Source organism: Saccostrea echinata, unplaced genomic scaffold (genome assembly GCF_033153115.1).
Source record: "Saccostrea echinata isolate AGI-Se365-2 ecotype Australia unplaced genomic scaffold, CSIRO_AGI_Sech_v1 ptg000002l, whole genome shotgun sequence".
Lineage (NCBI taxonomy): Eukaryota > Metazoa > Mollusca > Bivalvia > Ostreida > Ostreidae > Saccostrea > Saccostrea echinata.
The window spans coordinates 16769197-16786366 of record NW_026889751.1 but is presented as its reverse complement, the minus strand read 5'-3'; the positions used below and the strand labels follow the sequence as shown (position 1 = coordinate 16786366).

Below are 17170 nucleotides of genomic sequence, written 5' to 3'. Positions count from 1 at the left end.
CTCAAGCCTTGAGTTTTTTAGTCCCCCTCCCCCCTTTTTTGGAAAATTCAGTGTTCAATATCCAGTTTCGTCAGGACTCTGAGAACATAGGACAAACAAACAAAAACAAAGATGTGTTTGTGAAACACTGATGCCCCCGTGTGGCAACTTATAGCAAAGGTTAAACTTTCTCAAATGCAAATCAAATTTGTTGGTACCCAAAGTTAGGTCTTGTCTCAAAGAATAAACCTGTGAAATATGAAAGCCCTAGCAGCAACCATTGAATATATATGAAAAGGTTAATTTTTTTCAGGAGTGAGTCAAACATCAAGGTCAAAATTAATGGTGCCCAAGGAAAGGTCATCTCCCAAGAAATACACAGGTGAAATATGAAAGCTGAAGCACCAATAGTTCAAAAGTTATTACGAAGGTTGAACTTTTCGAAAAGTAGGTTACACTCCAAGGTCAAAGGGTCAAAGTTGTTGGTATCCAAAGGAAGGTCCTGTCACAAGGATTACATATTTGTAGTATGAAAGCCCTAGCACCAACCATTCAAAAGTTGTGGCCAAGGTTAAAGTTTTCCAAAAGTAGGTCAAATGTCAAGGTCTAAGGGTCAAAGTTGTTGGTATCCAAAGGAAGGTCTTGTCACAAAGATAACACATGTGAAAATGGAAAGCCCTAACACCAACCGTTCAAAAGTTATGACCAAGGTAAAAGTTTTTCAAAAGTAGGTCAAATGTCAAGGTCAAAGTTGTTGGTATCCAAAGGAAGGTCTTGTCACAAGGATTCCTTATGTAAAGTATGAAAGCGCTAGCAACAACCGTTCAAAAGTTATGGCCAAGGTTAAAGTTTTTCAAAAGTAGGTCAAGGTCAAAAGATCAAAGTTGTTGGTATCCAAAGGAAGGCCTTGTCACAAGGATTACACATGTGAAGTATGAAAGCGCTAGCTCTAATTGTTCAAAAGTTATGGCCAAGGTTGAAGTCTCATAAAATTTTGCAAAACTGGGTCAAACTCCAAGGTCAAGGTCAAATATGGTGATACCCAAAGAAAGGTCTTGTCACAAGAAATACACATGTGAAATATGAAAGCCATAGCTCCAACCAATCAAAAGTTATGGGCAAGGTTAAAGTTTTTGCGGACAAACAGACAGATGGACGGACAAGGCAAAAACTATATACCCCCGAATCTTCGATACGGGGACATAAAAAATAAGTTGGAGAGATTAATTTTAAAATGTGCAGTTTGAAAACATATTTATTAAGAAGTTTTTCTTTAAGTCAACCTTGTGTTTGCATTCTCACTAAATCTATACTAAAAATTTAAAGAAAAATTGAATTTACTTAATTTTGCAATTTAACAAATTAATTAAATCTTTAAAAAAAAAATGAAATACAAAAACTGTGATTAATAATCCTCTTTTTAACAAATTTTAGGTATCATGACTAATATGCTCAGGGAGGAATAATGTTTATGCAGTTTAGAGGTCAAACGGTCACTCAAATCTATCTGTGCACTTATTTATAAAAGTGTAAGGAAACCTAAAAGGTGTGGCCTGTTTTACACGTAAGGTAAAATTCCACTTCTAAATTAATGACCCTCTGTACACTAAAGCATTGATAAAATTTTATTGTAAAAGTTTGAGCTTGCTGCATAAAAATGAAACTCGTTCGTGTGTAGATTCAGATTACGTTGGGGTGTTCAATACAGGGTCATCAATCGACTGAAGCTCTCATTTTAGCATTAAACATTATCTACTCTACTGTGGCGAATCCACGGCCAAAGGGACATGATTTGTTCATCGATTCTAAATTCTATGTACGGTACCTTGTATGTGGAAGGTATTTGGTTCGATTTCCATGTTGAGTTGAAACGGGCGGTGACTTGGAAACTAGCCCATCACCAGTTGGTAAACAATACATGTAACCAACGGCAAAGGGGCTTTAATTAAATATAATCCTGGGAGGATTTTACCGACAGCGAAACAAGAACTCGGTAATGATAGAGTTGAAGAACAGGTTCAAAGGTTATTAGGAAAAGTGCCATAGAACCAGTTTCGTCGGACCAGGTCACTGATCATGACCTTCCTAGTTCCCAAGAAGAACGGACGATTTTAACTAATTCTGCACTTTAGAGTGATAAATACATACCCGGAAGTACCTAATTTCAAGAAAACTTGAGAATATAACTCAGAATGATGCTTACCTTCACGTGGCTGTGTTTCCAGCACACCACAGATTTCTGAGGTTTTGTTGGCAAGGTCAAGTATAACCAATTCAAGGCAATGCCTTTTGGGTTGTCAAAAGATAAGAATTTTTACAAAGCTAGTGGCAATTATTGAATGTTTCCTCAGGAAGAGACGGATTCAAGTTTTCATGTATCTAGACGATTGACTGATCAAGACCAGTACAGGGCATTGCTGTTGAGACAAATGGAAAAGTCCTTCAGTTGATATAGAATTGTCAACATACAGAAGTCCAATATGAACCCATCAAGTTATACATTATCTGGACTCAGATGTACAACAAAAGCCTTGTCCTTTCTTCAGAGGAGAGGTACCAGATATAGTAGAGGAGATTACTATAATATCAGACCAGGAAAGTGTTTTAGCTTAGGGAATTTTACGGCTCTTGGGCCTAATGGCATCGGTCATCGATTTGACTTCAATGGTCAGGCTACACATGCGGCCAAGAAGTTTTACCTGTTGTCTTTTTGGCGCCCACACTAAAAGTTTACTTCAAACTATTCCAGTCGCCCACGTGGCGCAGTAGTTAGTGCGTCTGCTCCAGAGTCGCGAAGTAAGAAGCTGATCCTTACCTCGCGGGTTCGCATCCAGTCCGGGACGTGGAGACCGGTCCTTCGGATGAGACCGTATAAACCGAGGTTCCGTGTCACAGTAGATGTTGGCACGAAAAATATCCCTCACTGCTCAAAGGCCCTGAGTGGCAAGTAAGGTATAAATATGCAGCCCTCCACCGACAAGTGGTGGCGTCTCCATATAAGTGAAAAATTCTCGAGAGGGACATTAAACAACAAACAAACTATTCCAGTGAAGGAAGCATTACCCTAACTGGTGGAAACAACCGGAAAATATTTTTCGGGGAGTGACCATATACAAGAGAAGCAGCCACACAGTGTGACCTTATGGACAGGTGCTTCATCACAAGGATGGGAGCTCATCTGAACGATTATCAGATTTCATGCACCTGGAGTCCCCAGTAGAGGAGTTGTCACATATAAACTAGTTAGAAATGAGGTCAGTTAGCCCTGATTCATTTTGAAGACATGTTGATGAAGACCAGAGTTCTGTTGAGATGCTAAAACTCGACTGTGGTGTCATACTTCAACAGAGAAGAGGGAACAAGGTCCTTCCAACTGTGTTGTCTAGTTTGGAGTTTGGAGATACTTCAATGGGGCAAATCGAGGGAAATATTGATTTGGGTTGCTCATATTCGAGGAAAGAATATTGTATTAGCAGATGATCCGTCTCGAGGTCGAATGGGAATTCGGACAACAGAATGGAACCAGAAGCAAGAGATTGTGAATAAGATTTTTCAGAATTCATCACTCCGAATGTCAACATGTTTGCAACAAGAGAGAACAAGAAGTTGCTCTCCCCTTCAAGATCAGTTAGCTTGGACAATACAGCTGTAGATGCACTCAGGGTGCCATGGAAATCGATTTTTACTTATGCATTTTATTCACCAATGTTGATCCCTCGGGTGCTGCAAAAGGTTCGGAAGGAACCATGCATGTTGGTGTTAATTGCACACCACTCTCCAAGGTAGTCTTGGTATCCAATTCTGCTAGAACTTCTGGTGGATACTCCAAGAAAACTGCCTATTACAGAAGACATGTTAACACAAAAGAGATGCCGATCCCGAGTCATTAAATCTCGTAGCATGGAAAATTGCAAGTCTGCCTCCTGTAAAAGAAAGTTTTCTCCGAATGCTCAGAGTACATAAAGCAGGCAAGGCAAGCTCCAACGCAGAGGATACATCGAGAAAGACTTGATTTGCAGAAGTCGGTGTAATGGACATGTTTCTCGATATTCAACCTCTTTAAAAGAGTTGCCCAACTTTAATTACATGAGGGAAAAGGTTGTACGGGTGTTGCTGGTTACAGAGCAGACATAGCTACCATACATGGAGGATGGAGAGGCAGATCCGTTAGTTTTAACGCAGACTTGTCAAGCTTGATGAAAGGTATATTTAACAGTAACTCGTGTGTTAGGCCTTTATGACCTAATTTGGACTTGCCTTTGGTTTTGTTAGCTTAATGCGAACCTCCATTTGAGCAATGTTAACGTGCCATATAATTTTTTTTTGAGCTGGAAAACATGTTCCTTGTGGCAATGGCAACAATCAGTGAACTGCAAGCTCTTTCTAATACTTATAATTTAAGAGTTGAACGAGCAGAGATAAGACTTCTCCCTGACTTGCAGTTTTTGGCAAAGATAAGGATAAATAAGGCATGGAAGCCTATATATGTTCATTCCAAGATTTGACCGTTTTGCGATAGATGTCCAAAACATTGTCCATGCAGAGATGTTTGGAAGAATATATAAAGAGAACACAGTAATTCTTCTTGGCTGCAGAAAATCTTTTCATAACATACCCCTGAGTTAAAAACAGAGCTGCAGCCAAGTCATCTCTTTCAAGATGGATTGTGTCACTTATAAATCATGTACATGAAAGCTCACAAAGTCGAGGACTCGAGGTTGAGTGATGAAGAACACATGACACTCGGCGTCTTGCGACTTCATAGACCTTGTACAATGGCGCTTCTATTCAAGAGATTATTCAGACAGACCACTGGGCTACAGAAACAACCTAGGTTAAGCGCTTCACCTTTTACCTGAAGGATATCGATGTGGGCTGAAAAGACACCTTCGCCAGAGCATCTGTGTTGGAGACAATTGACTGGGTGAAGAGAAAGAGGTGAAACTTAAGTAGTGGGTGATTGACATATTGATAACCTATCCCTCCTCTCCTTTGTATTCTACAAAGAACTACGCACGCTAACTCTCGATTCCCGCCTACATTTTACACCCATTTAATTCAATATTAATGGCAATTTGGCCATAAAATCTTTCTTGAATGCAAAGAAGAGTTCAATAGCAATATTGATTAATAATTTTAATACCAGTGCTAAAAAGTTAATTCCAGCTCTTTTTATAAGGGGGTACGTAGAGGATGTTTTCCATTGATATCGGGCTTGAAAGCTTCAGCATATTTTAAAATATTCTTGGATATGGATAAATGTTCCTTAAATCTTTTCTTATGTTTTACGCATATAAAATTAAACATATGCTACTGATGAAATACAACATTTAAGTTGTAAACCCTTTCGAAATTGGAGAAAAAACTAGCATTTTTGTCAGTTTTTGTCTGTAAACATATGCCCCCCCCCCCGTGAAACACAAAAAGCTTTGGTATGACGGGGGGAATGTTTTAAAAATATTTTCCGTTGATTTCTATAGTGAAAAACACAAGTTTTACCAAAATTATAGAGTTATCTCTCTTTGTTTTCCCAAATAAGTAATGTTTTATGAAAAATTGTATAAATATCTATATAAATATGAAAAATCATTCAAAAAATTTCTCACTTTTGAAAATTGACTTGGATGTAGGCGGAAGAACAATTCTATCGTTCGCAGTTCTTCGGTTTGTTGCAAATAATTGATGCAAGTACAGTGTAAGCATGGATATTGAAATAAACTTTTCTGTTTTAAAATGTAAAAGCCCTCTTTATAGGATATCCATACGTACCTGTACCTGCATCCCCTCCCACCTTCTAAGGTTATTATAAAGGTGGTTAATTTAATGGGTGTCGTCCCTCGCTTAAACTGAACGGAAGTAATGAAATGTTCCAGGTAGGGGGAGATAGCTCTAATGTTCAAGCATGATTGTATAGGAGCCGGGTATATTGGAAAAAGTTGATGCAGGTAAGTATATGGATATCTTATAAACAGGGGTTTTACATTTAAAAAGCAACATTTTATTACGACATAGGAAGTAAACGGAAGAGCTAATTTTAAAAACAACGATTCAATAGGTATAGCAGCAATAACAAAGTATTCTTCATTTTATTTTTCGGGGGGGGGGGGGTGTCCCAGAAACATCAATTTGAAAAATCGGAGAGGGCTATGTACATTATTGCAGCTGTTCGGTAAAAAGAGACACACACTCGGTATTGGTTATGCAATACTCCCAGAATGCTTCTTTTCGTTGTTTATATTGAGTATCTTCAATTTCACAAGGACCCTCCACACACTTTTGATTCATCTGAGTCACTCGGATGACCTATTGCCATCTGTTTTCGTCCGTCGGCGTACGTTAACATTTAACATTTTCAGCTTCTTCTCTGGAACTGCTAAACTAATTTCAACCATTTTTGGCACATAGCATCCATGAGTGAAGGAGAACAAAACTTGTGAATTTCATGGATCCCTGCCCCCCCTCCCCCCCCCCCCCCCGAGGGGGGCTTAGGGGTGGAGCTAAAACCATCAAAAATAGTGATATCTTTCAAAATCTTCTTCTTTACTCTCACAACCTGGACATCAAGCAGTCAAACTCTGCATGATTGTAATAAGCATTCATCCCTCTACCAAAATTGTGAAATTTATGAATTTCATAACCTGGGTCATGGGTTTTGGTGTTAGGGTGGGGCTGTGTTGATTCTATAGTGAAAATGCGTTATTTCTTTGAAAATCTTCTCTGAACCTGGGCATCTCGGAGGCAGAGTAAAAGTTTTAATAAGCAAGGGTATTTTTACCAGATTTTTGATATTCTGGACATTTGGTCAATTGTTCTGGTGCTGGCTAGGGCTCTATTAATTTGTATTCTACTGAGTGAAGTTATTCCCATTTGCCATTCATCTTTGATAATTAATTGAACTGTACGTAAATAATGTATATGAAAGGTTTATAGAATAAGAAAGTTATGCAAGAACTTTTATTTCACAATACGAAAAGTACTTTCATAGTTTTAATAATCAGGTAGACTTGTAAATACATGTAATAGATGAAGAAGAAAGAGACAAAAATAACTCATCTTATTAAATGTGCTTCCAAGATCAAGAGAGGCCAATGTGAGGGGTAAATTTATGGCGTGGTGATAGTGATAAATTGGGGCAAGCAGAACTTATGGGTTCAAGACTAAGTATTTCGTTGATCCTGATCATCCTATTTCTCTTATTTCTAGTTAACAAAGTTTCATCTAACAGTTTATTTTATACTTCTATGGATTCTTGAAATTGTTGTATTATACTCAGGTGACTATTAAGGCCCTTGGGCCTCTTGTTTATATTACTTATTTCTTTTGTTGTTGTTTTTATTTAATTTATTTTTATTTGTTTAATTGCCTACCAAATGAAAAAGGTGAAGATAAACAAACACTGAAAAACATACAAAACAAAACAAAAATTTTGAGCATGGCAAAACATTTAGTTCCCAAGAGTTGTGGGTTTATAGTCAGCCATATAAAACAAAATTACCGCCCCTCCCCTCTCAGTTATTTTTTTTTTAATTATTATTTATTTTTTATGAATTGATCTTGGGGTATATTTGACTTGCTGATTTTCATGTGCAATTTTTATTATATCGGAATTCTATAGTCCGTCATTACCTTTATTGAATATCGATATTTAAGTATCTACATAAACATCCGCTTATTACCACCACTTCAGCACACGTGACGTCGAAACAACTTTAACAAGATGTCTCTTGAAGCCACTATCGAAGCAAAAATAGCCTCCAAGAAGGTAATAGTGTACTCCAAAACCTATTGCCCATTTTGCTCCAAAGCAAAAAAGGTATTTGACAAGTATCTAAAGGATGGTCATGGAACTCTAAAAGCAGATGAATACGAGGTTATAGAAATAGAGAACGATCCTCAGTGTTCGGCCATTCAGGATTACATGAAGAAGAAAACCGGAGCTAGTTCTGTAAGTAGTGACTAAAGAATGGAAAATGATTAACTAATTCATTAATTATTATTTGGCTTCTATTTTGCTTTCTTAACTTAAAAACGACTGTAAATATCGCTGAATAAATGTAAATAAAATATAGATTAAAATTTCGCAATTTCTCAAATTTCCGTGATTATGATTGCAAATGAAAGTATGACTGGACGCGCAAAATCCGTAAATTAAACATCTGCATCAGTCTGTGATATTTTAATTTTAGTGAATTTTTAAGTTAATCTGGATTCTAGAAACGGTTGCAAATCAACAGAAGAATATATTTTTAGAAGTATAACATGAAAAGACTAGCCTTCCGAATGTAAAATAAGGGCTTTTTGACCCTTTAAATTCAAGACTTAGACGGTCAGACTAATCTTTCTCAAAGAGCAAATTTAAACCACCATGGGTTGGTCTTTAAGTGACGCTACATTAAAAAGACATCTTAATTATAGCCCGTTTTACAATATTAGATAAAATTACATGGAAATTTCATTGTTTGCCGTAGTCATAACGCTAATCGCCGAATGACAAGTTGATTTGTTTGCAGATGTTTCAGCCTATACTTGATATCCTTAGTCTAATATTTAATTAGGAAAAACATAATGTACGTGTATATGTAATATGTGATTAAAAAAAAAAAACTAGAAGAAAATGGGTTGATATTCATTTCATTTCATGCTGATTGTACCAGAAAAATTCAAATCTTCAACCTATACACCATTGTATCTGCAAATAATGTACATGCCTACACAACAGGTACCTGTTTTCATGTTTCATTTTATGTTCTCCCATAATATGATAATAACAAGGTATCCAACTCCATATAAACATGGAGTACGATTCTCCCTAGAATTGCAGTCATTTTTGCTTAAGGATGGATTCTTGTCAGCATTTTACGTCGTCAATGGGTCTCCATAAATTATGCAAGTCGTAAAATGCAAAATTCATATTTAATTATACTGAAGGTAAAACTATTAGTTAATTTGTCAGTACAAGTAATGTTGAATCTATTTCTTTTGAAATTAATAAATTTTTCGTATTATTTTCTTTGATTTGCGACAATCGCCATAATATTCGCAGTTCGGTAGCGAATGTCAACATGTCCAGATCATTTTCCGTAGAAAACCCCGAGAGGGTTGTTTTGTAAAATCTACAAACTGTGAACATTATCGAAGCATTGCAGAAGCCCAGGTACAGTTATGACAAATTAAATCATAGTTATTTATGCCCGGGGCATTCCGATCAGCCAAAAGCATGAAAAGGGAAGCTTGAACTTGAAGGTCACAAACATGTGCAACAGCTGTGCAAGATTGCAGATCCACGTTGCCTCGTTTGATGTCATGCCGTGTGCAGTGAGCATGTAAGTTAGTTATATATGTCTGAAGATTTTTATAATTTTGAAATTGAATTCAATTACATGCTGGTTTGTATTGATTTATGGGAATTCGCACAGAAATTATAGATGTTACCAATATTTCGTCTGCTTATTCCCGCGACTTGTCAACATTTGAAGAGGATATATTTCATGTGTTCGTCAGGGTTATGAATAATAATTCACAAAAATAGCATTTTTTGTATATGATTACAACAAATTTTATATTTTTAACTAGCCTACTAGCCTACTTCAAGACACAACAATCATCAAGTTATTAGAAAAGTAAGGTGTTCCGCTTTGGTACAAATCAAACGGAAAAATAACTTGATATTGTATATGGAAATATCAATAATATTGAAACACACAATTGTCTAATAAATAGAGCAAAATGAAACATTATTGTTAAAAAACTATTTATATTATTGTTTTTTTTTTACTTTTCTGTACTTTTAGGATAAAAAATGTCTATTTATTTATATCCAATACACTATAATATAAGACATTATACATGTGGTAGAATCTATTAAAATATCTTCATTCATTTAAATCAGTAAATGAAATACAGATGAGATAAGTTGTTTAATCTTATAATCAATTTCCATTAATTTAAAAAAAATAGCCTAAGGGATGTTCATGTCTAATTCTTAGGAGAAAAACAACCCTACTTTATCCTAGACTAGAAAAAAGACTGGAGGTCAGAATGCAGGATGATTGAGCATGGAGTGCTGGTAGATGGACTATTGAGGTACATGTATAACACGGCCACCAATCGCTCTAACTCATATCCAAATGATATGAAAAGGTTTTCGTTAGCGGGACTTCCGGATATGCGTTGGAGAGACTTTTTATCTTCGCCTCGGCGGTAAGTTGAGCTCTTTTTCTTGTATTTTAACCCTTTTTTTACAAAACAAAGAATGTGATTCGACCCTTTTTATTGAGTTGTTGCTTCGTTATGAATTGTTTGGGCTGAATTCTGTGTTGTAATGACGCTAAAAAGTTTATTCTGCAAGTTTCGTCAAACAAATCTATCCCCGGGGGGTACCCGTCGTGTCTGCGATCAACTAAAACAAAGCTAATAAGCGATTGTGATACATTTTATTTATGTCAATTTGTCCCTAAAGGATCGTTAAACACTTTGACATAACATAGGCTGTCCTTTTTTGATTTAAGCGGTAGCTATGAATGAAAAAAAAAACATGATATGAGTTAGCGGAACCAGATATGAGTTAGCGGTACATGATATGAGTTAGAGAAGCAAAATAGAATGCTAGATAATTTACTATTATGTTCAACTATACCACACACGAATTTGAATAAAGCCATATTTCAGGTGTTATGATTTCACTATCATTCTAAATTTAAATTGGATACATTGGTTGTCACCAAGGAAAAGGGGGGGGGTGTAAATGTATCTAAAATATTTCTTGTTTCAGGTTATTAATTGTCGGTCATCGAGGCTATTTTTTCATTGTCATTTGGCTATTGCCATGTTTGGACTGAATCAGTTAAAATACAGCGATTTCTTATTCTGTTAGAATTCATCTAATTTCAGGTTTCAATATGGGCCTTTTCAAAGGCAAACGCAGAAAAGGGATAGCCATATCACGATCGAGTAAAAGTTTCCTCGTATTATAACAGAAAACGGTCATTAATTGACCGATCACCATTGAAATCACCGGCTGCAAAGAAGTGTATGCTTTCTCCTAAATCATCAACCCTCTTTAAAAGTCCGAGGAGTAAACTGTCTCTAAAGTACTCGGGGGGGGGGGGGGGGGGGGGGGGGGGGCTTTTTCTGAAAATAGTCTTCTACTGTAATTTTAGCACGTAAATTTTAATTAAGGTGCTACTTGCCCATCCCCCCCCCCCATTTTTTCTTGCTATATGATCATTCATACAGCATTTGAAACATAAAGATAACATCATAATTTAAAACAAAAATAGAAAAATGAGAATATGAAGCTTTTAAATATGTATGGTTCCCTGCTGCATGGAGTACCTCATACAGAAATCTGTACTCGACTGTTTTAGACATGCCCACATGTTCACTAAGTGTATATTTATGCTTTTCTTCAGGTCTTATATATTTTGGTAATCAAGCACTGCTGAAAAAAAATTACATTCGAAATATACATACCTATATAGAGCATCAAAATTGGTAAACTGCTGAGAAATGTAGTAAAATTTATTTTGTGATAGGGATTAAGCTATGGTGAATATTTCTGCCCCCCCCCCCCTCAACTTGTCAGATAGCTACGTCAATTTGTCAGATCTTTTCGTTAGCTTGTCACTTATTCACGTGTTTAAAATCAATATGAAAATGTGTCACATTTTAGGCTAAGTCTAAACAATTCTTAGTTTGCAGTTGTCAACCTTAACTTTGAGCTGATAGATAGGAAGAAATGTTTTTTTTCAATTTTATTTTGAAAAATTTAATTACGTTTCCAGTTTTTTGGTTGAAACAAATCAAAGGAATTTTCTTGGGGTTTCTAAATGCTTCACTTATTTTAAGTCTTTCATTGACTAATACAAAAATCAAAAATAGAAAGTGAATTAGTCTCAATTTCATAAAAACTTGTAACTAACCAGTAAAAAAAATCATTTTAAAAAATGACTGGAAAGATAGTTTGGGTCGGGTGCAGTTCAAATGGTCGGTAGGCAACTTGCAAACAAATTATTTTTATTTTATAGGCCTTACTAAATAGGAGTAATTGGTTAAGATCCAATTCGAACAGTAGCATCAAGTTCAATGAGATTGGAATTTAAATAATTCTTTTGCGATTTTGTTGTCAATACTTCTAGTATTAAGACTTAACAAGCACTCATTTATTATTTCTGGCATGAATGGTCAGCGTGATAAAAATTATTGCTCTGGTTTCTAGTATCAAGCCCCCCCCCCCCCTTTCCCCAAATTTACCTTCAACAGTTTCAAATGCTAACTGAAGTGGTGTTGCCCCAAATACTTTTTGTTGCAGTAAAGTTAAGTCAGGATAAAGTATCAATAAAATTTGGTTGTGAAAGAAGTTGGAACCTGCCCACCTTCGAGTTTGGATAATATCCATTTTTTTTAATGTTGCTTGACATTTTTTTTCATATAAGTTTTCAATTTTTTTTTCCATGGCCAGCCCCCATCCAATTTCAAAAACGATAATCAGTGCCTGTTGCTAAACACGTTTGAAGATTATACCCGTTATGATTTTTTTCTAACGCATATCATGTACCACTAACTCATATCTGGTTCCGCTAACTCATATCATATTTTTTTTTCGTTCATAGCCACCCCTAAAATTAATAAAGGACAGTCTATGTTATGTCAAAGTATTTTACGATCCTTGGGGGACAAATTGACATAAATAAAATGTATCACAATCGCTTATTAGCTTTGTTTTAGTTGATCGCAGACACGACGGGTACCCCCCGGGATAGATTTGTTTGACGAAACTTGCAGAATAAACTTTTTAGCGTCATTACAACACAGAATTCAGCCCAAACAATTCATAGTGAAGCAACAACTCAATAAAATGGGTCGAATCACATTCTTTGTTTTGTAAAAAAGGGTTAAAATACAAGAAAAAGAGCTCAACTTACCGCCGAGGCGAAGATAAAAAGTCTCTCCAACGCATATCCGGAAGTCCCGCTAACGAAAACCTTTTCATATCATTCGGATATGAGTTAGAGCGATTGGTGGCCGTGTATAAGAAATATGGACACAACTTTATCTAACTATCAAGTAATGCAGCATCTGTGCTGCTATGTAAAATATTTTACTTTTTTTTTAAATTATAGGTCAACAAAAAGTTTGGACTTTCACCAGGTGGACACATGTTCAGCAAGAAATTCTCACATCAAATGAATGATGGCTGTCTGTGGAAAAGAGATTTTCTCAGAATATATCATGTCAGAAGCAGGAATTACATATTTATCTGATCAAAGAAATGTTTTTGTAGAAATGTGGAAGTCAATGCATGTTATCAAAGTCACTGCTGCTTGTTGCATGATTCCATTCTTGATTTTTTTCAGAAACTTTCAGTCAAAAATAGTTTTATTTATAATTATATAATGTTTAATTTTTTTGATTCCAAAGTACCTGATACAGTGCACGCTTTATAGAATGTGATTACTTTACAAAATATTTGATTCAGATTTGAAATCTTACTCCCAGAGTGAATTTTTCAAGCATTATCTTTCATTAGATTACAATGTGAAGATTTACATGTACTGGCATTACAACAACTTGTAAATGATATATACCTAGCTCTATGTATTCAGTTGCTTTACATTTTCAAATACAGTTAAAATCTTAAAATACAGTTCTGGAATGCATAAAAATGTGCCTGCTTTAGATCATTTAATTAAAAGGTGATTTTAAGCAAGAGCATGCCAAACAAAATTGCTGGTAGTGGCCGGGTTAAAATTTAGATTTTTACAAATGAACTACATATACAAGTACTTGCAGTAGAAATCCTAGAGGTAATTTTTAATTCAATTTCAATACAAGTTATTGACACTGATCAATAAATGTTTGTGCTACAAATTCTCAAAAAGAAATTTCATCCTTGAATAAGTATTTTGAATCTAAATGTGAAATTAAGTTTGATAGCTGCATGCATATTATTGTTACAAAGTTCAAGGATGTCATTTTCAGGCAAAGATGTCAAAGGGCATTTGATTGTCATAGATGGCTTTTTTGTTATCTTAAAACTCCAGCAAATTTTACGCAATATATGATCACATTGAGGAGTTATATTTATTGGTGCTGAACAAACTATATACTTATAAATGTGTGTAGGTATTTATTGTCCCTCGCTTTCGCGAAAGAGAGGGGACATTAAATCTCATTCGTCTGTCTGTCACAAAAACTTTAACCTTGGCCATAACTTTTGAGTGAGAAGAGATTGGGCTTTTGTATTTCACATGTACATTACCTATAACAAGACCTTTCCAAATATACTGTGAATTTTGACCCCGTGGCCTTGCATTGGCCTTGAAGTTTGACCTACTTTTCAAAAAAATTAACATTACTTTAAATTGGTCATAACTTTTGAATGAGAAAAGATAGGACTTTCATATTATGCCTGTTCATTACCTGTGACAAGACCTTTCGAAATTATACTATGACTTTTGACCCCGCGACCTTGACCTTGAAGTTTGACCTACTTTTCAAAAAATTAACATTTCTTTAATTTGGTCAGTGAATTTAAATGAGAAAAGATAGGGCTTTCATATTGAATATGAACATTACCTGTAAGAATACCTTTCCAAATGTACTATGATTTTTGACCTCATGACCATTACCTTGAAGTTTGACCTACTTTTCAAAATTTTTATCTTTGCTTATAACTTTTGATTTAGAATAGTTAGGGCTTTCATATTTGACATGTGCATTAGTAGTGACAAAGTGTTTCTGAGAATGCTATAATTTTTGACCCCTTTACCTTGACCTTCATGTTTGACCTAAATTTCAAAAATTTTTATATTTAGTGATTACTTTTGAATGTCATATGATAGGGTGTTCATATTTGACAAGTGCATTACCTGTGTCAAAATGTTTCTGAATATGCTATGATATTTGACCCCATGACCTTGACCTTCCAGTTTGATCTAATTTTCAAACATTTCATCAGTTTGCTAACTTTTGAAGGAGCAAAGATAGGGCATTCATATTTGACAAGTGCATTACCTGTGACAAGCATTTCCAGATGTACTATGATTTTTAATCCCATGACCTTGACCTTGAAGTTTGACCTAATTTTTAAAAAGTTTATCATTGCGAATAATGTTTGATTGAGAGAAGATATGGTATTTACATTTGACATGTGCATTACCTGTTTCAAGACCTTTCTGATTGTATACTCTGGTTTCTGATATTTTTTTTTTTTTACATGTGCATCACTTGTGAGAAGATCTTTTGGATTTTATTATATTTGACCTCATGACCTTGAAGTTTGATGTAGTTTTGAGAAGCTCTAGTCTTTGCCATAACTGTTATTAATTCAATAATTTATGTCTTTTTGTATGATGCACAGATAACACAGGACAAACAAACAAGACAGTAACATTATGCCATAAATAATGGCATCCCATCCACTAAGACATTGAAAGCGGGGGACCACAATTCTTTGAATTTGCTTGTTGTTTTCAAAACTCAGTTTACAAATGTAAAATATCGAATAATAACATAATACCAGGGACCTATATGTATATAACTACATATACATGTATAGACATGTATATTAGTCCCTCTGATATTCATATATTAAGCATTGAATGGCATGTTCACTATACATGTATATTGATTTCATGTTTATGTCATAAATAATGTATTGAAATCTTTTCTAGTCTGTGAAAAGTTTTTGTATGATTTTTCTCATACTTTTTTGGAAGGTTTATTATTTATTCTTGGTTATATTGAAGGTTAAGTTGCTTTGAATCAGTCCTGTGCATGTGAAGAATGTATGTGATATTTTTTCTGTAATTGCCACTAGAAAATTGATGTATTTTATAAAATTGTCAAACATAACATTCATAAGAATAAAATGACAGAGGAAATTCGAAATGAATATTTTGAATATCATTAATGTAAAATACCATAAAAATAGAATGTATAACTGGTAGAAATGAATGTATATATGTCACAATTACACCAAATATATATATTTTTGGGGATTAAAAATCTTTCTTATAGACATTAAAAACGCTCTGTAAATTGAAGATTTCAGAAAGTATAGAGCAAATTCGGGCTAATTTTTTTTTCGATAATTTGCCTGATTACTATATCTTTTTTACCTTGTAAATTAATCTTGAACTTTTGAATATTCATCAGACAAAAATCTAAATATTTGACATTATATGGTCAATTGTAAAAATTGAGATGAAATTTCATGTGAATTCATGAAAACTGAGAATTTTGAAAAAATATCGAGGAAATTCGGATTAAATATATTTATTGAATATAAAGGATTTCACGTTGTCTTTTCACCAGCTCATTTCATATGAATTGGTCATCAAAAATAAGTAACAACTTTAATTCTATGGTGAAAGATATTTTTTCAGTCAGCAAAATTTATTCATATGCATAAATTTCAAAACTTCTCTGTGTAAAAGTACTACTTTTAGGACTGACTTTCAAATGACCTTGACTGAAAATCAAGGCCGATGACACCAAAGTTTTTGGATGTTAAAACAGTGTAAACAGTCTGAATATTGAGTATTCAGAAAATCAAGATTCTGCCATTATAAGAAATATGAGAAGAATCCATCCTTAAGAGAAAGCGCGGTGAAATATGTTTACTAGCATTTTCTTCTACGATAAACTATCGTAGCTGGCAAAATCAAGATTGGCACGTTTGCTTTTATTGTATTATATCTGCATAAACACCGATAAACCACTGAAACACTGCTCGCAGACACACACACAAAGGAAAATAGAAGAAATGTTATATGAAGTATGTTATTACTCGGATAAAACTTTATTCCAGAAACAATTGCCTGTACTTAAAACATACATAGTACTGCATTTTGAACAATATTATTGATGGTTGACACTGTATATTTGTAGGTACCCCGTGTCTTCATTAACGGGAACTTTATTGGTGGAGGAGACGATGTCGTAAGAAAGGATTCGTCGGGGGAACTCAAATCACTCCTGACGGCATAGTGCACTGTTTTGGATTTAGCTTATTTATATTTAACACACCTTTTTCCATTAGTCAGTTCAAACCAATACTTTGCGGGTATTTTGCTTATTGGGTTACAGTTAACGTTTGTACTCAATTGGACATAATTTTTAGAATCTATATAAATATGCTGTACACTTAATTTTGTGGGTTTTTTTTTAAATTTGTATAATTAAATGT

At 34.8% G+C, this 17170-nt stretch overlaps 1 protein-coding gene across 1 annotated transcript; it reads left to right on the top strand.

Moving 5' to 3' along the window:
- The first annotated feature begins 7668 nt into the window (after positions 1–7668).
- On the top strand, positions 7669–17132 carry LOC133200796 (uncharacterized). The gene is made up of 2 exons (XM_061336600.1): positions 7669–7924; positions 16873–17132. Exons 1-2 carry the CDS (start codon positions 7697–7699, stop codon positions 16969–16971), a joined length of 327 nt encoding a protein of 108 aa, XP_061192584.1. The 5' UTR covers positions 7669–7696; the 3' UTR covers positions 16972–17132.
- The last annotated feature ends 38 nt before the right edge of the window (positions 17133–17170 follow it).

Coding starts and splice junctions, on each gene's coding strand:
- LOC133200796 (XM_061336600.1), top strand. CDS start 7,697: ATGTCTCTTGAAGCCACTATCGAAGCAAAAATAGCCTCCAAGAAGGTA. Junction 7,925..16,872: donor AGAAAACCGGAGCTAGTTCT/GTAAGTAGTGAC, acceptor GTATATTTGTAG/GTACCCCGTGTCTTCATTAA.